A 25,449-nucleotide genomic window follows, 5' to 3' on the forward strand; every position below is an offset into this window, starting at 1 on the left:
TCTTTTTTTTTAGCATGTGGAATCCTCTATGTGTGCAGGTACTTATTTTCTACATTGTATTTTTGGTGTTCCTTTGACTACGTCATAGTTTTCTTTTTAAGCATGAGGCTTGCTGATGCTGCAAAAAAAATTAGAAGTCTTCCAGAGATTGAATTTAATCTGAAAGTATAGTTTTCCGATCAAATTGAGAAAATGCCAGCTGGAGGTGTTCTGCAAGATGATACCTGTATTACTAAGAACTGGAATGCCACTTAAAGTGTGTAGAGAAATTTCCAATATTTATAGTGACTAAATTTCAATATATGAAGTTAGGCAGCAATTTAGGTTTTGGCTTCTTTTATAAGTAAATTATATTTTTAAACTCATTTGTTATAGGTGGTGTAAATTGGTCCAATGTAACTTGCCAGACAACTCAGAAAAAACCTTGGATGGAAAAAAATCAGACATTTTCTAGAGGTGGAAGGCAAAGTGAACAAAGAAATAATTCACAGGTAATTTGAATTAGGTTGGACAATATTGATTACAGGTGTGAGATGATTTATTTTAGATTTGCTAGTTATAATAATGGTTTAGCGGTTATGAAGGGCAGTATCCTTAATTTTTAGAGATGAATCTTGAGTGATTTAAAAGTGTACTATCATGGTATTGGTCTGTGGACCATTAGGAACTGGGCTGCACAGCAGGAGGTAAGTGGCCAAGCGAGTGAGCAAAAGTTCATGTGTATTTGCAGCTGCTCCCCATCGCTCTCCATTCCTGCTCGCCAACCCCTGTCCATGGAAAAATTGTCTTCCATGAAACCAGTCCCTGGTGCCAAAAAGGTTGGGGGCTGCTGCATGGAACATTAGAACTTATTCCTCCTATCTAGCTGTAATTTTATATCTATTAACCAACCTTTCCCTATCCCCCCACCGCCCACCACCGTTCCCAGCCTCTACTAACTACTGTTCTGCTCTACTTGTATGAGATTAACTTTTTTAGCTTTCACATGTGAGTGAAAACATGCTATATTTATCTTTCTGTGCCAGGCTTACTCATGTTACATAGTATCCTCCAGGCTCATCCATGTTGCCACAAATGACAAGATTTCATTCTTTTTTATGACTGAATACTATTCCACTGTGTATGTATATACCACATTTTCTTTATCCATTCATCTACTGATGTACATTTAGATTGATTCCATATCTTGGTTGTTGTGAACAGTGCTGCAGTAAACATGGGAGTGCAGATATCTTCTTTGACATACTGATTTCCTTTCCTTTGTATGTATACCTAGTAGTGGCATTGCTAGATCATATGATTGTTGTATTTTTAGTTTTTTGAGAAACCACCACACTGCTTTCCATAGAGATTGTTCAAATTTACATTCCCACCAATAGTGCATAAGAGCTCCCTTTTCTCTGTATCCTTGCCAATATTTGTTATTTTTTTGTCATTTTGATAATGGCCATTCTAATTGGGGTGAGAAGATACCTCATTTTGATTTTGGTTTGCATTTTCCTGATGAATAGTGATGTTAAGCATTTTTTCATATGTCTTCTTTTGAGAAATGTCTATTCAGATCATTTGCCCATTTTTTAACCGAAAAATTCAAAACTTTTGAGCATTCACATGATGCCACAGATGAAAAATTCTGCACATAAGTACTTAACACAAAATTTGTTTATGCACAAAATTATTAAAAATATTGTATAGGCTGGGCATGGTGGCTCATACCTGTAATCCTACCACTTAGGGAGGCTGAGGCTGGAGGACCACTTGAGGACCCAGGAGTTCAAGACCAGCCTGGGCAATAGCAAGACCCCCATCTCTACAAAAAATTTTCAAAATTAGCCGGGCGTGGTAGTGTGCGCCTGTATTCCCAGCTCTTGGGAGGCTGAGGCAGGAGGATTGCTTGAGCCCAGGAGTTTGAGGTTGCAGCAAGCTATGATGATGCCACTGTCCTCTAGCCTGGGCAACAGAGCAAGACTCTTGTCTCAAAAATAAAATGAAGTGAAGTGCAGTGAACTGAAGTGAAGTGAAAGTGAAATGATGTGAAGTGAAGTGAAAAGTTAAAGTCAGTAAAGTGAAAAGTTTAGTAAAATAAAATTATTGTATAAAATTACCTTCAGGCTATGTGTATATGAAAACAAGTATATTTTATATTTAGATTTGGATCCTATGCCCAAGATACTTCGTGATGTATTTGCAGATATTCCAAAATTTGAAAATATCCAACCGAAACATTTCTGGTCCCAAGCATTTTGGATAAGGGGTAGGGCACCTGCAGCCTCAAGGCTACATGTGGCCCTCCAGATCCCCAAGTGCGGCCCCTCGACTGAATCCAAACTTTCAATAAAGGGATTTGTTCTGTGAAGTTTGGATTCAGTCAAAAGGCTGCACTCAAGGATCGAGAAGGCCACATGTGGCTCTGAGGCTTGTGAGACAATCTAGTTTTATTTGATTAAAAACAAAAGAGCTAAAACAAGAATCATTTATATAGGTTAGATAAACAAAATTTATAAAATGTTTACTTATGTGCTGAAATTTTCTGCTGAACTGTAACTGCTAGTCCTGTCAAGTTGGCAGTCTCGGTCTGTTACTTTTGGTATCAGTAGCCCACTGGAGAGGAAATAATACTATGATAAAAACATTTTATCTCTGTCTCAAAACTGATTAGGAATAGTCAAAGAACAAAAAAATTATGCACATGGATGTGGCATAAGTTTTATTTTGTAACTCTCTTTTGTGCAAGAGAACTGGAGCCAGATGTTTGACAATGTGTGTTTTTTCTTCTACTTCTGATGCTTTATTATCCTTGTACTTTTCTTAAGTATATATATTTGTTTGATTTTTGAAATTTAGAATCTTTTTCATGTAAGTCAAAATGTTTTCTCTGTTTGCAATTTCTGGTTATTTTTAGCCTTTAAAAAAGTCTGTTAAAAAATAAATATTTATATTTTCTGCTACTTTTTATAGTGTAATATTTCAAGACATTTTTATCTGAGATTTATTTTGATTCATGGTAAAACAATGATGTAGATTTTCCGAGTAGTATACCAGTTGTCCTAACATTGTAATCCATTCTTTTCTTTGGTTTGTGCTTCCATTTTAGTCATTTGCTTATTTATTAATATGTGCTGGATGCTGTTTTTGAGCTACTTGTTTTATTCTATTTATCATATTTTTGCATATATGCTCCTATGCAAAAGTACTGTACTATGCTGTTTACAGTACCTTTGAACATTTTTTACCAGTGTTTTAACATTTGATACGGTAGATCATTTCTGTAGTCCAGAGTAGCTTTAATTTTAAATGATGGAAAGATTCTCAAAACTTGAAATCTTGGCTGGGCGTGGTAGCTCACACCTGTAATCTTAGCTCTCTGGGAGGCCGAGGCGGGCACATCGTTTGAGCTCAGGAGTTCAAGACCAGCCTGAGCAAGAGTAAGACCTCGTCTCTACTAAAAAAATAGAAAGAAATTAGCTGGACAACTAAAAAATATATGTATTAAAAAAATTAGCCGGGCATGGTGGCGTATGCCTATAGTCCCAGCTACTCGGGAGGCCGAGGCAGTAGGATTGCTTGAGCCCAGGAGTTTGAGGTTGCTGTGAGCTAGGCTGACGCCACAGCACTCTAGCCCAGGCAACAGAGTGAGACTCTGTCTCAAAACCAAAAAACAAACAAAAAAAAAACTTGAAATCTTATAAAATGGCTTTATTTTATGAATAGGTTGAAAAATAAAAGGGATGAAAAAGACTATACAATGAAAAATCTCATTTTTGTCCTTGACTCTCCTTGCCTTCTCCCCTCTCCTATACCTACCTATCCCAATATGATTAGTTTCTTATATGTTCCCCCAGAGTTTCTTCATGCCATTATGAGTAAATGCAAGTATGTATCTTGTGTTTTTGTCCTTTTCTTACACAGAAGATAGCATATCCACTCTATTCTCTGCTCTGTTTTGCTGACTTAACAATGTATCTTGGACACATTTACGTAATTTTCATATTACTACCTAGAAGGCTTCCTTTTTTTAAAAAATAACTTCTGATATTATATGAATATACCCATGTTGATTTCTATAATCCTATTAATGGCCACTTGAGTTGTTTTGCAAACTGTTGCTGTTATAGACACACTGTAGTGTCATTCATTCATTCATTCATTCAGGAGATGGTGTCTTGCTCTGTTGTCCAGGCTGGAGTGCAGTGGCACAATCATAGCTCAGGATAGCCTCAAACTGCTGGACTCAAGTGATCCTCCTGTATCACTCTTCTGGGTAGCTAGGACTACATGCATGCACCACCATGCCTAGCTAATGTTTAAAATTTTTTTGTGGAGATGAGGTCCCATGTTGCCCATGCTGGTCTCAAACTTCAAGTGATCCTCCTGCTTTGGCCTCCCAAAGTGCTAGGATTACAGGGGTGAGCCAAAGGCAGCCAGCCTGTAGTGTCATTTGGAATCAATTCCTAGATAGGGGATTGGTGGGTCATAAGTTAAACTCTTCTATTGTTTTAGTAAATATCACCAGATTGTACCAATTTGCATTCTTGATAGCAATGTGAAAAGTGCCTATTTTCATACAGCTTTAGAAATAGTGTGTTTTCAGGATTTTGTATTTGTGCCTATTAGATGAAAATGATGTCTTAATGTAGTTGATCATCTTTCTGTATATTTAAGGGCCATTTGTATTTCTTTTTCTGTGAACTTACCTGGTCATATCCTTTGCCCATTTTTTGAACCTTGATTTACTTATTCCTTTTTTAGGATACATTTTAAAATCAGTTTGATCAGTTCTTAACAAATTCTTAAAGTGTCTAGAACCTTTAATCTGGAATATTAGTTGCAAATATTTTGCTGGGTTTTCATTTTTAGTTTTTACTTTTCTTATGATTATTACCATGCACAAGTTTGTTTTTTAAATAGCATTAAGAAGTTTATTTTTATAAATTGACTTCCTTCATCCTTTTTTTTTTTTTTAATGGCTTCTAGGTTTTAAATCAGAATTGGAAAAGCCCTGCCCTCCTACCTCAAAGTTATAAAAGAATTTGCCTGTGTTTTCCTCTAGTGTGTTTATGGCCTTGTTTTTTTACATTTAAATCTTTATTGCATTTGGATTTTTTCTTGGTATATGGTATGAGATATGTGTCCTATTTTGTATTTTCCAGGTGGCTATCCAAATCTCCTAACACCATTTATTGAAAAATTCATCTCTTCACTAATTTAAGATAACCACCTTTATCACTTATTAAATTTCCACATATATTGGAATCTGTTTCTGTACTATTTTTTTCCATTGGTCTTTATAAACTTAGGGAAAATCAACTACCTTTAGATGCGGCACATCTTTCTATGTAAAAACAATATGTCTTCCTATTTTTGAACCATCTTTTTGTGTTCTTCAGAAGTGTAGTTTTCCTAAAATATTAATAAGTTTGTATGCATTCTTCATGTCAATTTCTAGTATTTTTTCTTTTTTGTTATTGTAAATGGGGTATGAAAACTTAACTCTTTTAAAATTAATTTTGTGCTAGTCATTTAAGAATCTTAATGTATATATGAAGCCGTAGCTTCTGCTTTGCTTTGTTTCATATGCCCGCTTTCTATCAATAAAACTCTTTCTTAGAAGAGCTGACAAAAAGTATTTAGATGTCATGAGGTTATTGTTTCATTCAGGAGGTTATTGGAATACTTGCATATTTGGTTCACATGAACTTTCTTGGGACCATTCATTCGGAGATTTTATTTTAATCCTGGTGCTTTATGTTTCCAAGTATAAGAATCAATTTGCATTTATTTTTAAAGAAAATTGTTTTAGTGCTTATAACACCATTTATGCATCTGTACTAACTCTGGGATACAACAAGCTTGGGAAATGCCAGGTGGTTCCAGGTCTTTGTGTGCATATGTTTGATTTCAGAGTCTAGGCCTGTGTACCAGCACCTTATCTCCAGGTCTACTTCATATTCTGTTCATTGTTAGAATTTTTGGGTAGCTGTTAATGAAGATCATACTTCTCACATCTTTTATGTGTTTTGGTTAAGAGAGCCATGTAATATTAGCGCATTGGGTACTTAAGAGAGGTAACCTGAAATGTCTTAAGATTCTTAGAATGCTTAGTATGTTTTTTTTTCTTGCCCTTATGACAATTGAACATTTTGCACATTTGTTAATAGGATGTCCAAGTCCATTCAGTCTGCCATAAAAAAGTACCATAGACTGGATGGCTTATAAACAATAGCAATTTATTTCTCACGGTTCAGGAGACTGGGAAGTCTAAGATCAAGGCACTGGCAAATTCAGTGTTTGGCGAGGGTCTGGTTGATAGATGGTGATCTTCTAGCTGTGTCCTCACATGGTAGAGGGGGTAAGGAAACTCTCTGGGGTTCCTTTTATAAGGTCACTAGTCTCATTCATGATGGCTCTGTCCTCATAGCCTAATCACCTCCCAAAGGCTCCATCTCTAAATACCATCTTCATGGTGGGGCTTAGGATTTCAACATGTGAATTTTGGGAGACACACACATTCAGTCCATAACATAGGATAAATTGAATGAAAATTTTATTCTCTCAAATCTCTTTTCTTGGAAATAAGATTTTTATTAAATAGTTTTTTCTGGGAGTTCTGTTTTGTTGTTTTTTTAAAAAATAAATTGCAGGTATCAGAAGACTTATAGTTAAATAAAAAAGTAATATGCACTTTCCTTCCAGTGGTACCATTTTGTAAAACTGTAGTACAGTATCACAACCAAGATACTGACATTGATACAGTCAAGATACAGAACAGATTCATCACCAAAAAGATCCCTCATGTTGCCCTTTCATAGCCACACTCTTCCCTTCCCCAGCAGACGCTCTTTATCCACTAGAATCCACTAATCTATTCTCCCTTTCTATAATTTTGTTGCTAAGAATGTTGTATAAATACAGTCGTTTTGGGATTGGCCTTTTTCACTTGAATGGTTCTCTGGAGATCCTCCAGGTTGTTGGGTTTATTAGTACTGTAGTTTGTTTCTTTTGTGGTAGACAACTGACCACCATACTGTAGTATGGATATACCACAGTTTAAATATCCGCCCACTGAAGGCCATCTGGCTTGTTTCCTGTTTTTAGCTTTAACGAATAAAGCTGATAATAAATGTTGATTTACAAGAAAAAAATGAGTAACATGCATTAATTGTCTCATTTTCATATTTTCCTTATAATTAACTTGTCAGAAGTTTTGACGTTTTAAATTATACACTTTTTGAAAATTTATTGAGTTGTACACTTTTGTGTATTTTTCTGCAAGTATGTTATGCTTCAATAAAACATTTTCTTAAAAGTAATTAGAGTTTCTTTTCCCCTGTGGGGTTTACCTAGGTTGGATTCAGATGCCGAGGACATAGTACTTCTTCAGAAAGAAGACAGAATTTGCAAAAGAGACAAGATAATAAGCATTTAAACCCCAGTCAATCCCATAGAAGCGACCCAAATTCTGAGTCTTTATATTTTGAGGTATTTTTTCAAACTCTGTTTGTAAACCGTTACAGCAAATACTCCCTTTAAGAAATTGGTTTGTTTCATTGTAAACATTATGATAAGTACTTTTTATGTCTTAACACTGTCTTAACATGTGACTCCACTGTTAGATTATAAATTACTCAGAAATACTGACTCTATTTGTCTTGGTTATGGCAGGTGAGAATTCTACCACTGAACCACCAATGCTGCCAATTTGGTTATGTATTTAATCTAACATTAATTTTGTTAATGTTTATTTTTATAAGTTGTTATGTGTGCTCATCATTTTGAGGTAATGTGTAGAAATAGAACTTGATTTCCTGTGTACTTTATCTAGTATGAAACTTTTTCTCTTAATTTTTGTTGTCGTTCAGTTCATTTGTAAGGCTTTTCCCATTTGAATAGTTCAGTCTAGTTAGTCTGTGCTGCCAGGCAGAGGGTTTTGGAGAAGGAAGAAAAATGGCTATTTTACTTGCCCTACTTGGCAGATAGTTTATATCCTAATTGCACTGTTTCTATTGTTCATTCATCTGACTGGCTCTTGTTGGTGGACTATTATGTATGTAAAATAATGTGCTCCAAATGATACATTAAGGTGAATATCCTTAGGAAGGTTGCTGTATAGTAGGGGAGTGTAGGCATATGCATACCTAATACTTGAATGTGGGTTGGCGTTCAAATGAAAAATCACTTTGGGTTTGGAGCAGGACAGGAATAACATTTGGAATGGATTTTAAAGAATAAGTAGAATTTGGTTGCATTAAGATGTTTTTCACAAAACGTCCCTGGTAACTCATTTTGGTTGAATTGTAGATTCTGTAAAATGGGTTAATAGGTAGAAATTAAACTGTAAAACTTGCTTGAGGTCAGAGGATAGAAATCAATAATATGTTATATAAGTTTAGTAATTGATTGAGCTGCACGCATGGTTAACCAAAATAATAGTGAGTTAAACAAGAAGAGACATAAATTCTAAAATAAAAAAAAACAAGAGGGAAAAAAAAAAGTAGTTTAGTAATCGAGCCAAAGGACTTGAGAGTACAACTCAATTATTTTATCAAGAATAGTTTCAGTATACCCAGACCTGGCAATTGTATTACATGCATTTAACCATATGATTGGTTCCATACTTATATTAATATTTAGTTAAAGATATTAAGTACAGTTTTCAGTGTAAAGGAAGATAGATATTGGTTAAATTAATTCAAATAGGAAAGATTTTTTATTTTTTAATCTTATTGACAATTGTGTGTAGTAATGGGAAAGGGAATATATTAATACAATTTATATTAAACTGTGTTAAATCTTTTCCAAATTATTTGAATGCATAAAATTTGGTATGAATTTCTTTTCAGTTATCTATCCATCTTAGAGTACAGTTCGTAACAAAAATAGAATACCACATGCAGAAATCCAAAAGGTGGACATGTGTGGATGTGCCTCCATCCATGAATAATCAAATTGGCTATGTTTTAGCATGTAAGAAATTGGGTTTCTTTTTTAAGACTGACTTTACATAGTTCAATAGTAGAATAGAAAAAATTACTTTTGCATTTTTCATTACCTTAAGCATTATAAAAAGGTGGTTTTTTTTAGGAGTTTACCTTTAACTCTTATTTTACTTAAAATGTGAAACTGTTTCAGGATGAAGATGGGTTTCAAGAACTAAATGAGAATGGAAATACTAAGGATGAAAATATTCAACAGAAACTTTCTTCAAAAGTAGTAAGTGACTTGTTTTAAAAAGAAGAAAAATAGAACATCTTTTGAAATATGTTTATGTTGAAAAGAAATAGTAAAGGTAAGTATAAAAACACATAGGCAGCATGGTATACAAGAGACAGCGTTTAATTCTTACCTTTAATATTTCTTTTCAACACAGCCTAAACATAGATACTTCCCTATGAAATCCACACTTCTATTATTAGACAAGAAAATACCGACAAGAGAATACCATTAAATGACATCATACCACATAGAGTCTGTACTTACATTTCCCTAATTGTTATAAAATTTTACTTTGGAGGTATTTTGTTTTATTTCAGTCAAGGATCCAGACAAGTATTACCAATTGCATTGAGCTGTTTTGCTCTTTTTTAATTTCTCAGTCTAAAATGGTCCCACTGTCTCGCTCTGTTCTCTATGACATAGAATTTTTTTTAAGAGTCTAGGCCGGGCGCGGTGGCTCACGCCTGTAATCCTAGCACTCTGGGAGGCCGAGGCGGGTGGATTGCTCAAGGTCAGGAGTTCGAGACCAGCCTGAGCGAGACCCCGTCTCTACTAAAAATAGAAAGACATTATATGGACACCTAAAAATCTATATAGAAAAAATTAGCCGGGCATAGTGGCGCATGCCTGTAGTCCCAGCTACTCGGGAGGCTGAGGCAGTAGGATCGCTTAAGCCCAGGAGTTTGAGGTTGCTGTGAGCTAAGCTGACGCCACGGCACTCACTCTAGCCTGGGCAACAAAGTGAGACTCTGTCTCAACAAAAAAAAAAAAAAAAAAGAGTCTAATACAGTTATATGGTGGAACAGCCCACATTCTGGATCATTTTTCCTTATGACTAAATTTTAATGGGATCACTAATGAATGTTTTTCTGATTATCATAGTTGGATGATTTACCTGAAAACTCACCAATCAATATAGTTCAGACTCCAATTCCCATTACCACCTCAGTTCCTAAACGTGCAAAAAGTCAGAAGAAGAAAGCATTAGCAGCAGCCCTTGCCACAGCTCAAGAATATTCAGAAATAAGTATGGAGCAAAAAAAATTACAGGTATATATCCATTTTTATGAACAGATGTGATAGTTTATTTGCTAGATTTGGGGGGGGAATGGATTGAAGGAGTGATAAATATAATCATCTTAAATTGCTGCACTTTCATCTATAACAAAAAATAAATGTTTTCCTGTTCACCTTGCAGGAAGCTTTATCAAAGGCTGCTGGAAAAAAGAATAAAACACCCGTGCAGCTAGATTTGGGGGACATGTTAGCTGCTTTGGAAAAACAACAACAAGCAATGAAAGCGCGGCAAATTACTAACACCAGACCTCTATCATATACAGGTGATATAATTAGTCTGAGCAATTTGCTATTTGGCTTTGGTAATTTTTTTTTCCCTTTGGCTTAAAACAACAGAAGTTTATTCTCTCATGGTTCTGGAGACTAAAAGTCCGAAATCGGTGTCAGTGGGACTGCTTTCCTCTGATCCTCTCATGGAAGATCCTTCCTTGCCTCTTCCAGTTTCTGGAGGCTGCAGGCCTTCCATGGCATGTGGCTGTATAGCTCCAATCTCTGCCTCCATCCCCACCAGCCTTCTCCTCTGTGTGTCTGTTAATATATTCTGAATACTGTTAATTTTACATTCAGTTTATTAAGTATGACATGTCCAATCTCTTTAAGTACTAAGTATGACAATTGATATCTCTTGACATTTTACTTTGACACTTCTTGTGTTATTTTTACTGTGAAAGTATATCCTCAGTATTTCAAATGCATGGTTTGGTTTGTGATTATCTTTCAAATTTTTTTAGAGCAATTTTTGTGAAACCATGGATAAGGCAAAAATTCGTGTTATTTTCAAATACAAGTTCCATTGTGGAGCCAATGCAGCACAACAACTCAAAATATCAATTTAGTGTTTGGGAAGGATGTGGCTAATGAACACATGATATGTTGATGGTTTGAGAAGTTTCATTCTGGCGATTTCAATCTTGAAAATGAGCCACATGGGCAACCTGTGACCGAGGTGGATAATGATGAGCTGAAAGCTGTAGTGGAAGCAAATCCATCTCAGCCTTTGAGTGAATTAGCACCAAGGTTTGATGTTACTATTCCAACAATATTGGACCATTTGAGACAAATCAGCAAGGTAAAGAAGCTGGATAGATGGGTTCTGCATGAGTTAAATGAGCATCAGGAGAGAAATCATCTTGAAGCTTGCTTTTCTTTGCTGTCACGACATAAAGGTGAACCATTTCTACACAATATTGTTACATGTGATGAAAAATGGATTCTTTTTGACAATTGCATGTGTTTGGCACAATAGTTGGATAAAGATGAAGTGCCCAAACACAGTCTAGAACCGAATATTCATCAAAAAAAAGCTAATGGTATCTGTTTGGTGGTCCAGCGCTGATATTATCCATTACAGCTTCATGAAACCTGGTCAATCCATCAGAGCAGATGTCTGCTGCAACCATCTGGACAAAATGATGAGAATGCTTGCAATTAAGCAGCCAGGGTTGGTCAATAGAGACAGGCCAATCTGTTGCAAGACAAAGCTCGACCACATGTCGCACATATGATGCTGCTGAAACTACAGAGGCTGAACTTGGAAGCTCTCTGTCATCCTCTGTATTCACCAGACCTTGCACCAACTGACTACCACTTCTTCTAGGCTTTGGACAACTTCTTACAAGGACAAATATTCAATTTTCAATAAGCTGTCGAACACACCTTTGGCAATTTCATTGCCACTTGCTCTCCAGGCTTCTTTGCTGCTGGCATAAACAAACTACCATTAAGATGGCAAAACTGTGTTGATAGTTTAGGCACATACTTTGATTAATTGTACTGCTTCTTGTTTGAGATATAATAAACTATTCATTTGAAATTGGACATTTCATATTGAATGGCCTACTAGTTATATATATTTTTCCAAGACAGCTCAAACCACAAACCTTGAAATTGTCCATGTGCCTTCTCTTTCCATATCAAGTCCTTCAGCACATGCTGTCAATTATGTCTTCAAAACATGTCAAAATCTAATTATTCACCAGATCCTTTCCTGTCACCATAGTAGCCCCCATGATTATACTATTAATACACTGTAGTAGCCTCCTAACTACTATCTGCCTTTCTCTCTCTCCAACCCCCAGTCTATGTTAAAAGGAATGATTTTTGAAATATATAAGCTAGGTTACATCACTCCACTGCTCAGAACTCTCTAGTAGGTCTTCATTTCACTTGGAGTAAAGCCAGAGTGCTGACTAAAGTTGCATCTTAACTGACCCTGTTACCTCTTTGTCCTCATCACCATTCTCTCCTGACGCGCTCTGCTCTAGCCGCATTAGTTGTCCTCACACACGCCCAGGATGATCCTAGCTAAGTATCCGTGGGCTTGCTATTCTCTTTTCCTGGAATCCCTTTTTCCCAGATATCAGTATAGTTTGTTCCCTCGGGTTCTTCAGATCTCTGCTTAAATGTCAGTTGGTATGCACTTTGAACCATCCAAAGTTTTTCTTCTCTAAAGGTTGAAATAAAAATCACAAGTAATTTGGCTCTCTTAACTGTTAAATTATCCGTTGTGAAACTAAATGGCAAGCAAGAGTTTTCATCAAATTGTGTGTGTATATGAGAAAGTAATCTGGCTTTCTATTGATTGAAACGGTAATTTCTATTTTCACAAACCTTGTCAAATTTAGAACTCAGTGGTTCCTATGTGCTCCCTTATTTCTTTTCAGTCTTTTTTTTTTTTTTTTTTAAGAAAGTGTGGAATAGGACAAAGGAAAGGGAAAGGCACCAATAAAAATTGTTGCTGGGAGGCAGAATTGAATTTTCTGTTTCTTCTGTTCCTATGTGAAGGGACTATTACTTCTTAGACCAAAAAAACAAGTAATTTTATAATTTTAATCCTATGTGCAAAAAGTTTTTTTTGTTTTTTTTTTTGAGACAGAGTCTCACTCTGTTGCCCAAGCTAGAGTGCTGTGTGTGGTGTCAGCCTAGCTCACAGCAACCTCAAACTCCTGGGCTCAAGCAATCCTCCTGCTTCATCCTCCCAAGTAGCTGGGACTACAGGCATGTGCCACCATTCCCGGCTAATTTTTTCTATATATATTTTTAGTTGGCCATATAATTTCTTTCTTTTTTTTTTTTTTTTAGTAGAGATGAGATCTTGCTTTTGCTCAGGCTGGTCTCGAACTCTTGAGCTCAAACGATCCACCCACCTTGGCCTCCCAGAGTGCTAGGATTATAGGCATGAGCTACCCTGCCCGGCCTACCCACCTGCTATAAACCTTCGCTTTGAATAACTTAGTAAAAATAATATTGGAGGTATACTAAGATTTAGGGTTATATGTTGTTGAGATGGGGAGAGTAGCAGTAATGTCTCAGAGTAAAAATAGGGAATAAAACTGAGAGTTAGCAATGTTCTGGAGGTAGTATGGCCTAGTAGCTAAAAGTAGGAGCTCTGGCGTCAAGCTGCCTGGGTTTGAATCCTGTTCTTCCACATATTTCTTTGACAAGGTACACAGCCTTTCTGTGCTTCATTTCCTTACATTAAAATGGGGGTAATGACAGTACCTACTCCAGGATTGTCTTTAGGATTAAATAAGATGATGCATGTAAAGTGCTTAGAGTATCTGGGTAATGATCGCTCAGTAAATATTAACTAATATTATGGAGAAGAGATTGTTAACCTGTGATACTTCAAATGGCTTATTGTTATTAATACAACTTCATTCATTTACCAAATGTGAATATATACAAATGTAATTCTGTATGTAAACATGGTATCAGGAACTGTTGGGATTACAGGGGTGATTAAGATATACCTTTGGTCAAGAAGTTTATAGTCTAAATAACTAATCAAAGGCAGTGTCTTCGGAAAGATACCGGCAAAGTTTTATGAGTTTACAGAAGAAAGTGTGATTTCTTTCAATGAGGTGATATGGGAAAAGTGTTATAAGTGACTTCATAAAAGGTAGCATTTGAAGAGGGAATAGGATTGTTGACAGACAGAAATAAGATTAACCTCTAATCTATTACCAATGTTTAAAATTGGAAAGTGTTGATTACAAAGAAAGCCATTGGGAAGTTCAGGAGAAGGATGAAGAGTGATGAAAAAGGATTGTAAGGAATTGATAGGGTTTGGAAACAGGTGAAACAGACTCCAAACTCTGGCTTGGGGGATTGTGGTGGTTGTAAGATGATACTACGCAAGGTAAGGACTGTAGAAGAGGAATTTTGTTGGGAAGAACAGATGGCTGTCCCTGTTATATTTTAGATGCTGGCAAGGGAGATCCTGGTGGTTCCTGTTTAGCATTTAGTTATGAATGTGTAGTTCAGTGAGTTTCAAATAGAGATTGTTGAAGCTATGGAAATAAGGTTGTTGGGGGAAAGAAAAATTAGGAAAAAGATGTTCAAGGATAAAGCCTTGTGGAATGCTCAGATTTAAAGGACAAAAGGAAGAAGAACTAGAAAAATAGGTTTGAGAAAGAATAAGAGTAAGAGAATGTAATGTCACAGAAGGTGAGAATAGAATTTTGAGGAAAAGGATGTAGTCCTTGTTACTAAACACTGAAGAAAATGAGAATAAAGTGAAGATGCAGAGAATTTTACTGGGTAATTACAATGTTATGTGTGATCTTGACAATAAATTTCAGGAAAGTGGGTAGGGCAAGGGCCAGATTGTAATGATTTGGAAAGTGGTGATGAGAGAGTGTTCAGAAGTTTCACAGGGAAGGAAAGGGAGTGATGGTACCTTAGCTTGAAGGGAAGCCAGTCAAGGAAAGGCTTTTGTTGGTTGTCTTTTTTTAACTCCTTTGTTCCTTTTAGATAGGGGAGAGTTAGGCTTGTTATAGGAGGTCAGAGCAAAGAGTCCGGGGTCAGGGAGGAACCTGAAAGATGCAAGGAAGTAGGAGTAGAGCAAGATGGTAGAGGAACTGCTATGGGATATTAAGAGCAGAAGCAGTTGGTGAGCCTTGGACAGGAGTAAGGATGTCTGCCACTTCCTTTCAGGTGGTTTATAAGTTTATGTTAGATAGCATCTTCTCAGGCAGGAAAGCTCTTTAGAATGAGATGGTTGAGTTTGGAGACGTAAGGATAGTAAACAATTGGCAGTAGCCAGTGGAGAATGAGGTTATCAACGAGGCATAAAAGAATTGCTGAATAGTACTGAGAGTGCAGCTGGTGGGGGAAAGTCATCATTCTTTACTGACACTGAAATGAGGAGAGAAGTGATAGGCTACATATATTCTATAAGGGTGAATAGCATATTCAATAGGAATAAGGAGAGGTGCAGAGTTTTGAAATTTCAAAGGTAGAATGGTTCTAACTGAAGATCACTTGCAAAGAATTAGTCTTTATCTTATGGAGGCTAAAAGGTAGATAAAAGCTGTATCTGAGGGGCACTGTATAACCATGTACTACTCCTACCATTATGGTATCTGCTTTTTCCACGGGAAGAGGATGTTCTTGTTTTTGTAGGTTTATCATTGGCAATTTTGAAAGTATGTGGAATTGGCCATAATAGTAAAACTAATGTTTTTGTTTGTTTTAGTGGTTGCTGCAGCTTCTTTTCACACTAAAGACTCTACTAACAGAAAACCTTTAACAAAAAGTCAGCCCTGTTTGACATCCTTTAATTCTGTGGACATTACTTCCTCTAAAGCAAAAAAAGGAAAAGAGAAGGAAATTGCAAAACTAAAACGACCCACAGCACTTAAGAAGGTAAACCAAAATTCAGAGATGTTTATTTTACAGGATAAATAAGGGTTTAAATTTGTTTTGCAAAAGTAGTTATGGTGTTTTAGCCACATGCCTATTGCATGTTCATGATGACTAGTTAATTTGAAGTTCAGGATTATCATCGGCATCATGACTGTCTTTCTGAGTGGAAAAGGCCCTGGAAAATGAATTTTTTCTATACCTTATAGAAAAGGTAAAGGTTTTGTTAACCTTTAACAAAAAAACCCAGTTAATAAAGGCAACTAAAGGTATTAAAAAGAAAAAAAGCAGTTAACCATTTAATATAGAGAAACATTAGACCCAAAGAATCAGAAGCCCTGGATTTCAGTACTAACTTCAGTGTTTGCTATGTATGTAGCTTTAGGAAAGTTTTTTACCCTTATCTTTCTTATCTATAAATTGGGGAAAATAGCTGCTTTGTTTAACTCACTGTTGTTATTAGGAGGATCAGAATGAGATAATCCATGTTCAAATAATTGAAAACTACAAACTGTAAACCAAATGTAAATGTATGACCTGGTTTCCAAACTTTTGAATTAATCTATTTTTGGGAAAACTCTAGTTTGTCACCAGGATTTAAAGAATGAAGCACATGTGGTTTGATAGTTGTATATTCTGTAACATAGTTGCCTCCGTTTATCTTGTATACGGTACTTCCTTCAAATTACAGTACCTAAAATTACAGTTAACCTTTTTGCCAGTCACCTCAACTCCCCATGTCCCTGTTTAACTGAACTGTACTATACCTCAGTTATAGTATACAATCATAATCATTCAGTACGTGGTTGAAGAGTGATCAGTGATTAAAGACTGGTGTGACTTTTAGGTTATTTTGAAAGAAAGAGAGGAAAAGAAGGGGCGTTTAACTGTGGACCACAATCTTTTGGGATCTGAGGAACCAACAGAAATGCACTTAGATTTTATTGATGATTTGCCACAGGAGATTGTTTCCCAGGAAGGTAAGGAAGTCCCCTTTTCCTTCTCATGGAATGGTCCTCCTTTCATGGAATGGTCTGGAGTATTTTAATTTTGGTAAGCCATCACTAGTTATACTCCTAATTGGAGGATGTGCTCTCCATAGTTGATACAAATTTCTTTATTTTTGAGAGTAGTTTCTTTTGAAGATGCTTTGGTAGGGAGAGGTTAAAGGGAGATACTATATAGTAGTCTATGACATTTTTCAGGCTTAAATTTGTAGTAAAACCTCAAAATTAAGATCTCACTAATACCTGTTTATCTCTTCCAGAACTGTCACGATTCTTTTCATTTTGTCTTCTTTTATCTCCAAAACACTATTGGTTATCTTTCTTCATAGGGCTATTTTTCACTGAGTCATTTTTGTTGATTTTCTTTCTTGCTTTTGTGGAATTAATATACCATAATGAACAGAGAATTGTAAAGCAGAGTCCAGTTGGTCAGTAAGATTTAGTCCCATGTAGTAAGTAGCCAACACATATGATTCTAATTGGTCACTCAGCAAAACTGCAGATTTCTTCTAATATTTATACAACCATGGAAGAAAGACCATTCTGCTGTTACATATTTCTCAACTTTTTGCAATACATTTAAATTTGATTTACACGTAAATTAAGCAGCAGTGTTCCATTGTTTTTAGAAAAATGAGTGTACTTCTAAGGATTGTTCACCTAGGACATACTTGATTAGGATTTCTCTCTGTTCTCAATGTAATGTGATTCTCCTTGTATTTAGGTGTATCTATCCATCCATTCATTCACCAAATGTTTATTGAACACCTCCCATTTGCATTTTAGTAACTAGTGTGGGAGCAGGGAGGTGGGGGAATGCAATAAAGATAGTGGACAGGTCCTGCTGTCAAAGAACTTACAGTGTGGTAGGGAGATGAGAAGATACATGAGTAACGTTGTTTGGATATACAGTTACGAACTCATTTCTTGAGTTTATCTGTTTAGGAAAGAAGCAGTAACTGAATGAAGGAGATGATAGGGTCAAGAGATGGCATATAAATATGTGGCTCCCTGAGCACAGAAGCAAAGACCAAATGATAGAGAAACTGGTGTGGTGCCTGGAAAGTCAGTAGTGGTGTGGAGAGAATGAGCAAGGGTAGAATTTGTCATTGCCAACAACAGTGGGAATTTTTAGACAGTTAAAAAAAAAAAAAAAAAAGGAAATGATTTCTAAGAAATAGATAGAAAAATAGAAATGAAGGGGATAGAAAGAGGTGAAGGTCTTTGTTCTTTCATTTAAATCTTCTAGGAATACATGCTTTAGATAATTTGGTCTTCTCTCATCTCCACGGAGGAGACATCTGGGCTGTGCTTGATTTTTTAAGAGTATCTATCTATATATACATTTTTAAAGAAACAGGGTCTCACTATGTTGCCCAGTCTGGCTTCAAAAGTGATCCTCCTTATCTCAGCCTCCTGCGTAGCTAAGGCTATAGGTGCATGCCACTGCGCCAAGCTAAGTGTATATTTAAATAGATAATAGGAAGACTTCATTTTTGTAGTGTATGGAAAATATTTATTTGTGATATGAAAAATGCCCAACTTGTTAGCTTATGGAGAATTTGGAAATGACCCAAAAAACAACTGCCATTCTAAATTGTGTTGTTCAATATAGAGCTTTACAGCATTCGAAGTTTCTAAATTCTTTCCCTCACCCCACATCTCCACAGATACTGGACTGAGCATGCCCAGTGATACTTCGCTCTCTCCGGCAAGTCAGAACTCTCCGTACTGTATGACACCTGTGTCACAAGGCTCTCCTGCTAGTTCTGGAATAGGCAGTCCAATGGCATCTTCGACAATAACCAAAATCCACAGCAAAAGATTTAGAGAGTAAGTTTTATATTCATTATTGAGGTTGTATAGTTTCAGGATCTTGATTATAGTTCTGAACTTAGTATTGCCATTGTTACTCAGTGAGTTGAGCAGCAAAAACACCAAAGGTCTTTAAGTTCTTTCAGATTTTATGTAACAGCTGGTTTTATTTTATGTAAAGCATTGCCTTCTGCCAGCTGTCAGTGTTCATATGAAAGTGATTTGACTGCGAATATGTTCTCTTTACATCAGCTAGTGTTTCTATTCTAGAAATCTGGCCTCATATATAAAATGTCATACCATGAGTTTTCCCCCCTCCAAATGCCTTTTGCCTTTTTGTTTATATTATTGCCCCTTCAAAAAGCCACTCTAATTACTAACAGGTTTCTGTACCCCATTACATGAAATGAACCTATTATATAAAGCTCTGTGTTTTTAAGCAAATATTTCTAAGTTTTAGAATTGAGATAATTAGGGGATTACAAAATACAATACCCCATCTATGAATCACTTTAAGTTACTGCTGTGAAGGATTTTAGGATTTTAACTTTTATGTAGATGAATTTATTTTACCTGTAACAATGACATATGAAAGAATCCCAGGGTAAAAGTATAATCTGAGTCCAAACCACATTGATGTGTTTTGCTTCTTTTCCGTACCGTTGTTTTTGAGCAAATACTTCTTGCCTAGCTTTGAGAAGTTAATTAAATGTCAAATAACAGATGTGGAGCAAATAAAATGTTTGGGGAATAAAATGTTACATGTGTATGAAATAAATAGCTTGAAAGAAAAAAGGAAAAAAGAATGACAAAAATTGTATTTTTGGATGTTCTATTCTTTGATTGCATTCTTTAATTTTGTATACTTTATGCTTTCCTCCATCTGTCCGGTATATCTTCTTTTCTGCAGTAGTGTCATACTTGTAATTATTTAAGCATTTTCACATAAACATAAAAAAATTCTCCAATTTTTTTTTGCACTAAAAAAGGGCAGGATAGATTTTTTCACTATATAATCTAATTTAGAAGTACAAATTAGCTTGCCTGAGTATTTCTAGATTAGAAATTATACCAATTCTCCTTGTTAAGTATCTGCCTATGGTAGAAATGAGGGATGAGGACTAAAAAAAATTGAGAGAGTGTACAAGGACAAGTATACTTGGATGATTTCTTTATCCCAGAAATTACTATAGTGATTTCACGCTTACTTCCTTTCTGTTTTTCACGTTATAGCCATACATGATACCACAGGGAGCCTCATTTAGTAGCTTTGTCTGATATAAAGACATGAGACTTTCACCTCAAGGCCTCTTTCATTTTGGCTTCAGTTTATTTATTGAGGCCATCTTACCTAACTCCTTATTTTTATGGTTGAGAAAGCCAATGTCCAGAGACTTTCTGAGCTCAGAGGATGAATTGTTATTAGGATATTCAGTTAGAAATTATATTTGTTTCCTACCAGAAGAAGCATACTTAGTGTTTTCATTGGAATGAAATACCTTTATATTTCTTTACCAAAAATATTATATGTGTTTTTATCTAATAGTAGGCTAATATTTGATACATATCCTCGGGAATTTAACAATTGGGAGTTTAGATAGTACTTCCCTGAGATTAACCTATCCTTTACATAAAAGCAGTCTGTTGAAATTCAGAAACAAAGACAATTTATATCATTGTTCTGTTTTTCTAATTGACTGAAGGGTTTAAGAAGTTTTAAAAGACGTGATTTTTCACAAAAACTTCTTCTTGATTATATTTTCTCTTAAAGATATTTTCTTAATGTAGTTTTAAAACTACAGGATAAAGTTAACTATTTTTGGTTTCCTTTATAGGTATTGTAATCAGGTTCTTTGTAAAGAGATTGATGAATGTGTGACTCTTCTTCTCCAAGAGCTTGTCAGTTTCCAGGAACGCATCTACCAAAAGGACCCTGTAAGAGCAAAAGCAAGGAGACGGCTGGTTATGGGTCTAAGAGAGGTTACCAAACATATGAAATTAAACAAGATCAAGTGTGTTATAATTTCTCCAAACTGTGAAAAAATCCAGTCAAAAGGTATGCACTTTTTGCTTTTGAAGTGTTTTGGTATTTATTTAGTATACTTGTAGGATATACTAAAGTATAAGGCCATGTGTCTTCTCAGCAGAGTTTAGGTATGAAACAAAATATTGAACAAGAGAAAAGAAAATGAAATCTTTTGCCACCTGAACGTAAGTAGTATATTAGAGATTGGGTTGTAAAGAAAATCCTCATGTATGGACTCTTAGTGAAGGATTTCAGTTGAGTTCACAAAATGTCTGCTCTGTTGTGATCAGAGTGGGGACTAGTCAGAGTACATTTCTTTAACTCTGCAAATACATTCTGCTTTTTAAATTTTTATATTACCTTCCTTTGATGTGTCTCTCTTCCTAAAAAGAAATAGAAAAAAGATAAAGGGTTTTGCTCCTCCTTATGGTGGAGATTTCTCTCTCAGAAACCAGCAGTTACAAATAGAGGCTCTTGGGTAAGCCGGCACACAAGTTCTTTGAACCATGTCCTACATCTTTATTTGTCCTTTTTGATGGACAACTTTAGGTGATTGGAATAGACAGATATATCAGGTAGCAATGGTAGGAATATCCAAAGAAGAGGAATACTGGTAAAACCTGTAATGTATAATCTGTCTCATCGCATTGCGATAAGTCACTACGTGAGCTGAAAGACTGAAAAAAGGAGTCAGCCACTAATTAATTTCCTTATAATTAATGTTTGTTGAAATGAAATTTGATTCCTGCTGTGCTAATCCCTATGGAGAGAAAAAAATACTGGGTTTGAGGGAATTTGGAATTTAACTGGGGAGAAAGAAAATACGTGTATATATCCATCTATGGTACACATTCAAATAGGATAATGTGTGTAACAGCTAAGTGCTACAAGCATTCATAAAATCCTTTGCTGTGATGTTTTATACTTTAGCCGTTGAGTGCTAGATTAGCTCCATTTAGGAAATAACTAAATTAAAACCTGTACACGTGTTGATTTTTCTCAGGTGGCCTGGATGAGGCTCTCTATAATGTTATAGCCATGGCACGGGAACAAGAAATTCCTTTTGTGTTTGCCCTCGGAAGAAAAGCTCTAGGACGTTGTGTGAACAAGCTGGTTCCTGTTAGTGTAGTGGGGATCTTCAACTACTTTGGTGCTGAGGTAAGAATTGAGAAGACACACTCTTGTCACTCTCCCACACATCCCCCAAATAGCACATTTTCTGTTGACATATGCCCGTGTTAGTTTAAGCATTTGAAGGAGTGAGCTGACGACTTTTGAGTATTGCATTTCCTTTTTAGCAGTGAAAAAACATTTACGTAGGTTAATCCTACAGCATTTTGAAAAGCATTTAGTTCCTATTTTTACCCGAGGTGTTTTTTTCTTCCGGGCTCAACTATATAGGACTTCATAATTTATTTTACCGCTGGTTAAAGATATCTGCTATTATGCAAGGCAAAATAATTTCTTCAGTCTATGATGGGTATATAGCAATCAGGAGAAAAAAGAATCCTTTAATTGGAGGGGATTTTCTTTTAGAAAATGAAATTCCTTAACTAGTTGCCACAATAGTTCTGCACCCATGATAACTTTCCTCTCTTTTTGGCAGCCTGTTAAATACAGAGCTTTGCCTATAGAAGCTGATAATATAAAAGTTATTAATTTAGAGGCTCTTGGGTAAGCTGACACCCAAGTCCTTTGAACCATGTCATACATCCATATTTGTCCTTTTTGATGGACAACTTCAAGTCATTGGAGTAGACAGATGCATCAGGTAGCAATGGTAGGAATATCCAAAGGAGAGGAATACTGGTAAACTCTGTGTAATGTATAGTCTATCTCATTGCATTGTGATAAGTCACTACATGAGCTGAAATTTAGAGTAATGCTCATCAACTATGACATTTTAAGACTTTTTTATGAAGTTAATTCTAAAGAACTTTGTGGTATCATTGATAAACTATTTTTTCTCTTCCCAACTATACTGCTTTTATATATTGAAGTGTCCTTACCTGTCCAGTCACCATGTCTGTGTTACCCCCCTGCCATCCATTGAGTTTCTCTCCCACTAGTCATGAAGTTATCTGTCTGCCCACCTCCTCTTCCATGAGAATATAACTAGTATCTGTGCTTCCACAATAGCTCATGCTTTTCTTGTATAGCATAGCAGACTGCCTTGCAGTAGTTTATGTATATTTCTTTCCCTTTAACTGTGAATTCTTTGGCGGCAGGCCCCTTGTCTTTGTATTCCTGATACCTCTCACATTACTTGAGAGTAAGCAGGCAAAAAAATGTTTTTTTGTTTGTTTTTTGAGACAGGGTCTTATTCTGTTGCCCAGGCTAGAGTGCAGTGGCATCATCGAGCTCACTGCAACCTCAAACTCAAGCCATCCTCCTGCCTCAGCCTCCTGAGTAGCTGAGACTACAGGCTCGCCCCACCACGCCCAGCTAATTCTTCTATTTTTTTATAGAGGTGGGGTCTCACTATTGCCCAGGCTGGTTTCAAACTCCTGTCCTCAAGCGTTCCTCCTGCTTCAGCCTACCTAAGTACTAGGATTACAGGCATGAGCCACTGTGCCCAGCCCATGTTTTTGAGTGAATTGTGTGATAGATGTATATCTACTTGCTATGTCAAACTATACATGAGAATTTTGGTGATAAATACTGGGGTGGAAAAGAAGGGTCATATATAAAGACACCTAATAAAAATGTACTTTTTTGTTCACTATTAATGGGATCAGGATCAGGAAAACTGGACATGTTTGTTTTTAATTGTATTCTTCCTGAATTATGTGTGTTAGTTTATTTGTATAGTTTTATATTATAAATTGCTTGCCAGTTTTATTTGCACGTTTTTAAACTTGCCCTCTATTGTTTGAGTTAGGTGAATTATTGTTTAAATCAAAATTCATTCTTAAAATGGAAATTTTAAAAATAATGATATATTATCAAGTGTCTCCATTCACAATAATGTGGTAGTATACCTAAGTTATTTTTACCTTCTGATAAAACTAACCTTAGAATTAGGCTTCTTATCCTTATTCTCACATTCAAGGCTTTTTATTCCCTGATCCTACCTTTTCTCTTCATTTTTTTCTTCTCCTCCCTTACATTCTTTTAATACTAACAATTTCTCTCTTATTTATATTGTAAAGCCAATGTTAATCTTAAAATCACATATCCATATGCCTATTTTCTTTTTATTGGTTTCACTTAAATGGATGGTTTGTTAAACACTGCAAATGAGTATTTGTAGGTTATGTGTAACACATAGGGACTGTTTTTAACAGAATCTATCCTTTCTCCTTTTAAAAATAAATCCTGAATATATTTTTGATACTACTAGTAGTCAGTACCCACCCCTCTTCAAAAGTCAACTAAATTTGCAACATTTTTATTGTACCTGCTACTTTAAACAGTTTCAACTGCAGCTGGATAAAGGATGCTACTTACATTTTTCTCTCTCGAGATTAATTTTCAGAGACATGTTATTCCATAAGAATGTGGCACTTTTTTCCATGCTTTCATCTTAAGATTTATACTTAAATGACAATGTCTTGGTAAGAAGAAATAATATTGTGCTGTATTTTCCTCCCATTGCCTGAAAACATAATTTTATATATAAAATTAAACAAATTCTTACAAATGTCCAGGTCATGTTTACCAGTTGAAATTCTTTGCTTGATGTTGTGGGTGTGTTGTATTGTGGTACTAAGTCAAGACATTTAATAGGAGTGGAATGTTGTTGAATGATGACATAAGAGCCACTGAAAGTATTGTTGTAAAGTCCTTCTGGTGGCTGTGGAAACTTAAATTTTCTTTGGACATTGTTAGATATCATAGTAATTGAAGTACAACTTTAATGTGAATTTTGCCATTTTATTAAACATGAGTATGCTTAATGCACCCATTTCACTGAAATTATTTATTTCATTCACATTAATTTTTTGTTTCACTGATGGAGGAACTTCTGGTTACTTAGCTCCACATTTTAGTTCCAGTCTGTATATTCTATTTTTATAATTTGCCTTTGGCTTAATATCCATGTTTCTTGTCTATCTTGTGTTCTATTTTCATCACCTTCAAGGCCCTAGCTCTCCATACCATCACTGACTTCCTTTTGGTTGTCTTCAAGTTCTTCCAACAAGTGAACATTACAGGGAACTTTTAATTCTTTTGGAGATTGCCATCTTCTACTTCCCTGGACATCATCCTGCATATACTCCTTCTCTTATATTGTAACCCAAATAAGATCATTCACTGCTCTCCACATAAGCATTGTATTTTTCTTATGTTTATACCATTATTTATGGTTTTGCATGTATAGCTAAGAATGCCCTATCTTCACCCCTTAGAACTGTACCACTTTCAAGGCTTATATCAGGTGTCATCTTCCTTCATGAATTCCTCAGTGATGCCCAGCAGTTTAGATTTGATGTCATATTTAAAAGCCGTAACACTTTATACCTCTCAAGGCATGTAAGGTACTATGTCTTGAATTATAGCTTTCTCCTTTCTTCTCCTTCTGGTCACATAGAAGGTTCCTTGAGAACAGAGTTGGTGTTCAGTCATCTTTATACCCTCCGTAGTGCCAGACACTAAAGGAGAGTGCATTTGTCAAATTGATAAACTTTGCAAGAACTTTTCGTATGTCACATTTAGTGGCTT

At 35.7% G+C, this 25,449-nt stretch overlaps 1 protein-coding gene across 2 annotated transcripts in view; it reads left to right on the plus strand.

Moving 5' to 3' along the window:
- Positions 1-25,449, plus strand: part of SECISBP2L (SECIS binding protein 2 like) — a 50,944-nt gene that overhangs the window by 16,647 nt on the left and 8,848 nt on the right. The window contains exons 6-16 of one of the 2 annotated variants that reach the window (XM_069483891.1): positions 14-38; positions 376-491; positions 7,345-7,479; positions 9,130-9,210; positions 10,096-10,263; positions 10,412-10,553; positions 15,770-15,939; positions 16,784-16,916; positions 18,614-18,776; positions 20,594-20,814; positions 21,788-21,942. In XM_069483891.1, the coding sequence (XP_069339992.1) occupies positions 14-38; positions 376-491; positions 7,345-7,479; positions 9,130-9,210; positions 10,096-10,263; positions 10,412-10,553; positions 15,770-15,939; positions 16,784-16,916; positions 18,614-18,776; positions 20,594-20,814; positions 21,788-21,942 (1,509 nt within the window). The remainder of the gene's footprint in view (positions 1-13; positions 39-375; positions 492-7,344; positions 7,480-9,129; positions 9,211-10,095; positions 10,264-10,411; positions 10,554-15,769; positions 15,940-16,783; positions 16,917-18,613; positions 18,777-20,593; positions 20,815-21,787; positions 21,943-25,449) is intronic. The other variant, XM_069483902.1, reaches the window with a different exon arrangement.

Source organism: Eulemur rufifrons, chromosome 2 (assembly GCF_041146395.1).
Source record: "Eulemur rufifrons isolate Redbay chromosome 2, OSU_ERuf_1, whole genome shotgun sequence".
Lineage (NCBI taxonomy): Eukaryota > Metazoa > Chordata > Mammalia > Primates > Lemuridae > Eulemur > Eulemur rufifrons.